Source organism: Nannobrachium achirus (assembly GCF_963921795.1).
Source record: "Nannobrachium achirus genome assembly, chromosome: 8".
NCBI classification, from domain to species: Eukaryota; Metazoa; Chordata; class Actinopteri; order Myctophiformes; family Myctophidae; genus Nannobrachium; species Nannobrachium achirus.
In genome coordinates this window covers 39,173,820-39,183,819 of record NC_137817.1, presented here as the reverse complement: position 1 = coordinate 39,183,819, position 10,000 = coordinate 39,173,820, and the positions used below count along the sequence as shown (strand labels likewise).

The following is a 10,000-nucleotide window of genomic DNA, read 5'->3' as shown; positions in this document are numbered from 1 at the left end:
ACAATGGTCCTCCAGGGGTCTGTACTTGGCCCCCTCCATGTTATCCCTCCACACCAAATCCCACCAAATAGCAGAGATCTGCTATTTTTTGCAAATGTTTGCCTATTTTCACTGAATGCTTGATTATAACATGCCCATTATAGGGACACTTGTGTTTTCACATGGTTAAAGCCATACGCGGCATACTTATCGTTGTTGCCCGGAAGAAACGCTTAAAGGAGGACTTCACCACTTTTCAAACTATCTTCATATAATAGGTCCTCACTACTCAGTCCAAGTCTCATAGGAGAGCTGTGGGAAGTTCAGAATCCATCGTCTTGTGACATAATTTTCAAAAAAAAAGAAGAAAATTAATCAATATTTTTGAAAAACATATTTAGATTTTTATTATCGTGAGAACAATGGCTTCCAATTTAACATTGCAACTTTTCAGGAATAGAAAGCCTGCAGTTTCTATTAGCTTGGATTCCCAATCAATGATGTCACAAGATGATGGGTTTCTGACCTGCTCACAGCCCTCCACTGAGAAAAAAAAAATATATATATATATTTTTTAGTGAGGACCAATTATATGAAGATAGGTTGAAAAGTGGTTAAGTCCTCCTTTAATGTCCAAAACTGTTACTTTTCAGGAAATGCTAAAATTAACATGTGTCCCAATGGATCCATTCAAGCAGGGATCCATCCATCTGACAGCGAGGATATGATAATGTGAAGCAGTACTCCACTTAAAAGTCCTGTTAAACAAGGGAGGGAGTCATCCAGGAACCGTATAGAAATGTCCCATGATGACATAAGACTGGTCCACTGTACTCTGTGTACTGTATGGCCTTGTGATCATCTGGAGTCATCCTTCACTCTACAGTAGCTCCTTTATTTGATCCATCCATCTATCATCTCCCTTATCAATCAATCCATCCATCCATCCATCAAGCTGTCCCTCTTCCTTAGTCCTTCTACAGTACCATTTATCCTCCATCTTCCATATTCCATCTATTACCTTATTGTATCAATCTCTCTATCCATGCAACCATCTATGTTATGTCTATGTTATTTTGTCTCGTTTATTGTATCAATTATATATGTATCGATTATTCTATCGATCTTGTTTAATTTATACAACATGTCTTGGTTATTCTACCTCTCCCTCCCTTTACTTGATGAACTGCCACACAAATAATTGCGATTAACAATATAATTGTATTTAACATAATACGTTTTTTTTTTTTTTTTTTTATAATTCTTACTAATTTCTTTTAGGCTTCATAGAAAACATTGCACAGGGCAGATATAAAAAATTATAAATACAAAGAAATTACATACTGAATAATGTACAGTACATACTTAATAATAGTGGAAAAACGTGTAGTGAACTTGTACATCCGCTATTCCCGTTTTTTCTTTTTTTTAATGTAAGACAATTTTTCAACAAAGAAACGGTTATGATCATTATATGACCCCCTCCCCAAAAATGGAGTATCTCAAATGATTGCGATGAGGCGATTGTGTAATAACGTCTCCAGTATGTGTTACCTGGTTTTTGAGCTGTGCGATCTCTCTCTTGCTGGGTGCGTTGTTCTTCATGTGGTCCAACATGATCTGGGCGTCGGCCAGCAGGGCTTTGGTTCTCTTCAGGTCCTTCCTGAGCCGCTTCTCTGTCTCCACGTCCCTGTGACTCACCTGGTGGACAGCACAGGTATGACACTCAACAAACACCCAGCAAAAACCCTTCTAATACACACAGCAGGAAAACTCATTTTGGTCACGCTGGCCAGCGTTGGTGAACGCGGGGCGAACATCGTCGCACTTGGGATTTTCCAACTGGAGCCAATATCCAGTGCCGGCGGCCCCTTCGCGCCGCTCCATGCAGTGCCGCGCCAAGTCTTTGCATTGACTTTTACATAATCGCGCGGTTCTCAAAATATGTTATCTCGTAGTGAGAACTGGGGAACCTTAGTTATTTGAATTTGTTGATTTAATTGACAAATCTGTAAAATAGTGCACATACATTCGTCCTTCTAATGATGTCAAAATAGTTATTGGCCGTTAGAAAGATATAGACTGGTAGAGTTCCGAGAAGAAAAACAAAACTTGATTGGTACATTATTTTCAAGCCATACTGTATCTATTCAGAGAGTACAGTGGCAGAAAAGAGGCTGGGAAAGAGATGACACAGCACAGAGGCCAGATTTGAACCTGTGACGTTGTGATTAGGTCAGTGCCTATGTGGCAGGCTACATGTATTAACGGATTAAACAAAGTGGATTGTCCAAAGGCATGTTTTTGTTCCTAAAGTGGCGGTCAACACTTAAATATAACTTAGCACAAAGCTATGTAGTACAAGTAGGTGGGTAGGAGGTGTGACTAACATGTGACTCAACACTCTACATTCAACACGCAGCTTACATAAATCTGTCTCAGCACTGAGGGACATACTGCACTCCTCCACACATACTGTAACCTGACACCACGTCGATCTGGTGTGAATTAGCTATATGTAAATACAATCTCCAATATGAAGGTTTTGCAATTGTGTGTGTGTGTGTGTGTGTGTGTGTGTGTGTGTGTGTGTGTGTGGGAGGAGGGGGTTAATGGCGTTTTGCCAGTCAAACAGTGTTTTTGCATTACACTGTTGGCTCGCAAACATCTGGGCTTGTTGTGAGGGGAGGCGCATCTCGTGCCTCTAATTGAGAAGCAGTGAAATAGCAACACTGCGTTATTAATATTCACCACTCAAGACTCTGTATGTGTTACTATATTTAGCAACTTTCTCAACCCAGTCTTGTTGCAGCCTCCACATGTGACGGCAGGACATGTGAAGTTGTCGGCGCAGTTGGGTATATTTAAGTCGACAAAGTGATTCATAAACATTCCTCATTATTTTGTCCTGTCATTACAAACGTTAGAACTTTCTGCCAACTATTTTAGCTAAGCATTATTTACCTGTCATGCTGTCAGACAGTGGGAGTGACATGCTGGTTAATCAGCCATGTATCCGTTTACTGTAGGTGCTACTCTGTTGCAAAAGTATGATTATTATAATAAATGATATGATGACAATGATCTTTTATTAGTCGAGCTGCGATGTACGAGGCCCAGTTTTTTGTCTGTCTGTCACTGTCTTCAAATATGTCCTCTGGAGGGTGCTGAAGCAACTCAGCTATGCACACCTCTATATGTTGCCTTGTTTATTGTTCCAGTAATAGTTGCAGACAGTGTTATAAAATAATTAGTACTGTACTTAACTCATTGAATGCCCTTTTCAAGATGGCCGCCAAGTACCAGGATGCCACGTTCCTAAATTTCTAGTGCACGGATCAATTTTTAGTGCACGGATCGTGCACGCCCATGCACCATATATGCACCATATGTGTAGTACTTTTTACAGCTTTCAAACAAAAAAATCCGCTTGGAAATCCGTTCAGGCATTCATGAGATAGAAGCCTTCAAAGTCAGACAAAACAAACACTGCCACCTTCCTAAATTTCTAGTGCACGGATCAATTTTTAGTGCACGGATCGTGCACGCCCATTCCTAGATCATGCACCATATGTGTAGTACTTTTTAACAGCTTTCAAACAAAAAAATCCGCTTGGAAATCCGTTCAGGCATTCATGAGATACAAGCCTTCAAAGTCAGACAAAACAGCCATTTTTGACATTTTGAAAGATGTGTTTGTTATGGGGCTAAACATGCAATTTCGCAATTGCGATCATGCCTAATACATTTGAGGCATTTTAGAACATTTTTTATAAAAAAAAAAATGAAAAAAAAAAAAACGAAAAAAAAAAAAAAACATTTTTTTTATTTTTTTTTTCAAAATGGCTTCCAACTCGGGAAACTCGGGCTGTGGCACCCTGTTACTACTGTAATAACTCGGGAAACTCGGGCCATGGTAGTCAATGAGTTAATTAGGTATTAGGTATTTTTTACTTTACTGTGGTATTTCTAATTTTCAGTACTTTTCCTGCTATACTCTGCTACTCAAAGGCAAATATTGTACTTTTACTCCACTACAAGGATTTGAAACCTCTAGTTACTTTAGTATATAGACATATACAAACTCACAAAATCACAATGCGCCTCGAATGTATTGTGAGATTGTACATATAAAACATTTGTATCCATTTTATAAATTTGAGAAATTGTGAAATGCGACATTCTGCATACAGAGAATCTTCAATTCTTTTGGAATTCTTCTGAATTTTGAATTCCGGAATTCTACTTGTTACAGTGTAATGCATGTCTGCATTGCAGTATTGACACTTTTGCTTAAGTGAACAAATTTGAGCACTTTTTCCACCACTGACTCTGAGAGCCATCAGTCACCCGGTGTGTTCAGTGAGTGTTTACCTGGTCCTGGGCTGACAGCAGTTTGCCCTCAAGGTCCCTCCGTTCTCTCAAAACCTTCTGCTTCTCATCGTACTCCTCCTCCAGTTGAACCTCCATCTGCTTCAGCTGGACACCAAACACAGAAATAAACAAATAAATTCATCCATTTTCATCTTCCCACTTGTATACGATACGATACATCGCAAAGTAGCTCACACATTGCTGCTGTTTTAGGGATAACTTTTGGTACTTCTGGAAGACGAAGACTCACAGGTACAGTTATAAATGATCATTAGTGATGTGGATATGAGAACTCAACAGTTACATAAGCAGCATTCATTATTCATTTCACTCAGACAGAACAGTCTAATACGTTCTGAAAATGTAAACTATATCACAATAACAGAAAACCCTGACGATATCTAGACTCATCTCAAAATAGATGACATATCGATATATCGCCCAGCTGTATTTGAAACTCAATGCCAGTTCGTGTTGGAGAAATAGCCCAAAAGTCTAATACTGTACAAAATGTTGAATATTTGGTCTGTTAAAACCATATTATCATACTGATTGAAGAAAGGATGAAATCCACCTCCCCAGAGTGAAGTGTTTTACAGTTCTAAGCACGCATGATTATGAACTGATGGGGTGATGGGAAGTAGGTGATTAGCCATAAATAAAAGTAACTTCTATAAAACAATACAAGAGGTTTTTGCATTAATTTATATATACTGTGCATAATGTATCACTATATGCAAAAGCCATTAAATCATAGAGTATACAGTCACAGCTCCCAGCTTCATTAACTGGGGGAGAAAAAGGGAAAATTGTGTGTGGGCAGCGAGGGCCGTGATTGGTTGAGGGCAGCAGTGGGGGTGGGCAGTACCGGGAGAGAAAAAGGAAATCAACAACAGCAGTGCAAAACATGCTTAATTACAACAAAGTCAAAAGAACGCTCCCGAACAACCGACCACCCACACATACACGCACGCGTGCGTGCGTGTATGCACGTGCACACACACACGCAAGCCCAGAAAAAAAAAGGCATTAATATCAGATGGAAATTAATTCGCCAGTGAGAGGCTCTTTTCTTTGTTGACCTTTACAAATGCAATACAAAGAAATCAGACACGTTTACATAATTCAACCAGCAATCTGTATGGAAATAGAATGGCAGAACAGTGAATAATCCAACCTACTGTAATTAGGGCAGGTCTCGTGAAAGAAACAGCTGTTTTTACTAGGCTTTGGCGGGTGCATGTGTGAATGGAGTGAATAAATGGACTGAAATGCATGTGATTAAACATGATTTAAACTTGTCACACACCGGAAATAGCAGATCTATGTACAAGCATTTTTGGTACGCGACACCGGTGCACAACTAAGTATGAATCAGGCATTAGAGGGATTTGGCCAGGTTGTTAAAACAACAGTATAAAACAGTAAACGATCAAAGCGTTAATGTTATTGGCACAGTTAAGGCGCTTGTTTTACCATCCAATATCTGAGATGGTTTAACAACGTGTTAGCTAAGCAGTGTGGTTGCTATGGAAACTATTTAATGAGTTTAGCGAATGTCCACAAACTATTACATCAGCACTTGTCTGCCACTCAGTTGACTGCAGCCAGAAAGTTTAGCTTTCCTAACATATGGTCAGATTATTATTTTGACCTAAAATCAAACTGAATTTTAGTACTGTCTAACGTGACTGAAATGTAAGCATTGCTGGCACAGCCATCGCCTAGGTTTACTCTTCCAGTTATTGCCAGAAGAGAATTTTCCGTTCCTTTACTCCATACATACTGCCAAAGAAAACAACTGACAGTCTACAACTTGTTCAAAATGCGGCAGCCAGAGTTTTAACTAAAACTAAGATGAGAGAACATATTACTCCAGTCTTAGTGTCGCTACACTGGCTCCCGGTTGTTTTTAGGATTGATTTTAAAATTATTTTACTTGTTTATAAAGCTCTTAATGGTCTGGCACCTTCGTACCTCTATGACTGCCTGCATAGATACGTTCCAAACTGCCCACTCAGGTCTTCTAGTGCTGACCTACTCGATGTGCCTACAATGACATATAAAAAATATGGTGAAGCAGCTTTCTGCTTCTACGGACCGACAGCTTGGAATAAACTCCCACTACACCTAAGACAGGCAGCCTCTGTGGATAGCTTTAAAGCAGAGCTCAAGACCTATTTCTTTACTCTCACTTTTAGTTGAATTTTTAAATCCCTTTGATGCTATATTGACGTCCACACTGTTCTGAAATTGTTCTTCAATGTTTTTTTTATTTTTCTGCTTTATTGTATTCATGTGTATTTTTTTCTGTTAATCACTTGTGCTTCATTTTCTGCTCTGTAAAGCGCTTTGAGCTGCATTTCATGTCATGAAAGGTGCTATACAAATAAAGTTTTATTATTATTATTATTATTATTACAGTAGATGTCTCAAAACATCAATGGGCAGTTCCTTCAACCATAAAATAATATGTACACAGTCTTGTACCGTCCTTCGTCTTAATCACTGGTTTGCCGTATTTCAGCCTTAAACCTTATATACTGTATAAAGATTTTAGGAAAGATTTGGAGTAAAGATCAGATCACAACGTGTCGTGTTGCAACGAGTTGCAAGCTTGTAGATCTGCTGTTTCGCTATAACGGTACATGGGGTTTAAGTGGTTAAGCAAGTGTGTGTGTGTGTGTGTGTGTGTGTGTGTGTGTGTGTGTGTGTGTGTGTGTGTGTGTGTGTGTGAACAGTATGTGTTTGTGTTGCACATGCCTACCTTCTTGCTGCAGGACTGTCTGATCTCTTCTACCTCGTCATCTTTGTTCTCGATCTCCTTGGAGTGGTTCTGGCGCAAACGTTCCATCTCCATCTCCAAACGTAGCTTGGCCTGAAGGACACACACACACAAACACAGTATATTATTACCAGAGCGTTTTGGCATGTACTATAGAAACAACTTGAAAGTCCCTCTCCATACTGCAGAGGCACTGAACAGGACAGTGTTGATCCCATTCAACTATACCAGAGTTCAATATATCATTCGTAATGCAGATCTTTTTCCACAGACATCTCTGGATCTTATTAAACTGATTCATACTTATTATAGATATTCATAAGTTTAGGCTATATCTTAGTGGTCTACACAGCACTCCACTGGTCTACAGTATGCACAACTCAATGGCACCTCGTCGTGCAGTACAGTCACTCTAAAGGCTTGACAACCAATAAAGGTGACCACACTGTACAATAGCAGCCATCTTGGTGTCACCCCAGATGAAATTTAATCTAAGAGTCTTGATTTTTCAGCATGACCGGGTCATGGATGGCCGTCTACGAGCCGCTGTGGGATATGACAAGAGTTCTGATAATCAATGTCAGACCAGAGACGGCTACAGTGCTTTTATCAGGGAACTTGCTGTAGCAATTTTACCGTTTCAGGATGTGTTAACGCACAAGAATCACTATCTGCTAGTCTTTGTACAGACACTTTCATGAAAAGGTCTGGATATAATAAGCTCTCTTTGGAGAATTGCCAACGCATGTTGTCTACTTTTGCAAATAGATAAGACTGGGTTCAAATGTTCCTCCATTCTTTTATTTGCCGTGTTTTCTGAAGGTAAAACATTGCCCAGGCGTAGCTCGCAGTTTCATCTCAAAATGTGACAAGGACTCTAATCGACTCACAGTATGACAAGATTTTCCCCATCGCACAGTGGGACAAACAAAATAATGTAATTTGGCCTCATGGGAGACAAGTTACACATTCCCTCCATCACCACTTGTCCAAGACATTTGGTAACTTAAAGGATTAATTCAAAGCAAGGCACTCTGTCAACAACTGGAATCAAACCTGAGCTGAAAGGGCAGTGGAAGACTGTTCAAGGCGGTACGTTTGCGCAAGAGAACAGAATAGAGTTCAGAACTGCTATTGCTCATGGATAACAATGGCTTCATTGAGATATAAGCAGGAGTAGCAATATAGCAGCCTTCACGCTGCTGTGCATTCAACAAGCAATTCTCTATACGGACAAAATACAAGAAAGAAGCTTCACCGTCTATACCTCTTATTTATGCTTCTGAGTATCACCAAAACATGTTGTATTGCAAAGTCTCAGGGCGTTTTATTACATTACTTGAAATGAAGGTGTATTGTACACAGTTCTTAGGACATGCACACACATCACACACCCATGGGCTTTCCATTATTAATTTGAAGGCTCTTCTGCACTATTGTATAGTACACTAGCAGAGAGGAGGAATAGGAATAAGAGAATTCTTGCACTGGATTCAAACCCATGAAGATATGCATGCCAACTACTACAATCAAATCACACAGGAGTATTTTAGGTATTAACATGACAGCTGTGTGCATGCGTGCGTGTGTGCCTCTGTGTTTGTGTTTGTGTGTGTGTGTGGTGGTGGTGGGTAGTTTGGAGAGGTATGCACGGGTCAACCACACCTGCTCCAACATCTGGATGGTGCCAGCCTGTTCATCCAGCTCCTCTTCCTGGTCTTTGACCTTGGCCTCGAGGTCGCGGAGCTGCTTCTTGACCTTGGCGAGCGACGCCTCGTCCTTGGACTCCTGGGAGTTGAGGTCCTGGAGCTCCGCGTCCATCTGCTCCAGCTTGACGTTGACGGCGCACATCTCCAGGTCCTTGTCCTGCAGAGAGAACAGGAGAGGAGAGGCTGTGAAAATGATGTTTTGTTGGAACACACACACACACTTTCTACTGTATAGTAAATGACAGGAAGTTGTGGAATTATTTACTGGGTGGAAATATGCATGTACATGTGTACTCACGCATATATACGCACGCACACGCGCGCGCGCGCACGCACACGCGCGCACACACACACACACACACACACACACACACACACACACACACACACACACACACACACACACACACACACACACACACACACACACACACACACACACACACACACACACACACACACACACACACACACACACACGTCTGTTGGGGGGTAACATGAAGTGGTTACTAACAATTAATGCTCTGGATAAGTCGCTCATTTAAAATGTCTAAATTGTCATTGTAAAGCAGGGAAAGAGTCAAATTGTGTGAATAAATATAGATACAAAACAATATACAAAACAAAACATAACATAATAGAACAGAAGAATACATAATTTAACAGAGACAGAACAGAACAACACGTGTTTGGACTGTGTACTGTACCTCCAGCTGCTGTCGTAGACTGAACACCTCCCCAGTCAGCATGTCTTTTTCCCTGGACAACTTCTCCCGCAGGCTCCTCTCTCTCTGCACCTCCTCCAGGGACACACTCTGCTCACTGTCGAACCTGGAGGTACACCAGCAAGTAAGTAGATCAATACACATGTTCATACACACATACAGTCAGTATACAGTACACACAGTAAGTACACAGCATTGTAGCACAGCTACAAGCAAATCAGGGGCTTAGGCTGTTTGGCTATAACAACAGAACAGTATCAGCAGGGCCCTGATAGAACCGAGCCCTAACAGCACATCACGCCGGCAGTAAACGCCTGTGTCTCTGACAACTGCATGTATAATGTGTTCAACGTGTGCGTGTGTGTGTGTGTGTGTGTGTGTGTGTGTGTGTGTGTGTGTGTGTGTGTGTGTGTGTGTGTGTGTGTGTG

General features: G+C 40.7%; 1 protein-coding gene across 3 annotated transcripts in view; it reads right to left on the bottom strand.

Annotated features, from left to right (window-relative positions):
- The window catches only part of myo18ab (myosin XVIIIA b), a 158,451-nt gene that overhangs the window by 27,515 nt on the left and 120,936 nt on the right, over nt 1–10,000 (bottom strand). For all 3 annotated transcript variants that reach the window (XM_080732321.1, XM_080732322.1, XM_080732323.1), the window contains exons 28-32: nt 9,555–9,678; nt 8,804–9,004; nt 7,121–7,231; nt 4,354–4,458; nt 1,534–1,680 (exon numbers count right to left, since the gene is read on the bottom strand). In XM_080732321.1, the coding sequence (XP_080588447.1) occupies nt 1,534–1,680; nt 4,354–4,458; nt 7,121–7,231; nt 8,804–9,004; nt 9,555–9,678 (688 nt within the window). The remainder of the gene's footprint in view (nt 1–1,533; nt 1,681–4,353; nt 4,459–7,120; nt 7,232–8,803; nt 9,005–9,554; nt 9,679–10,000) is intronic.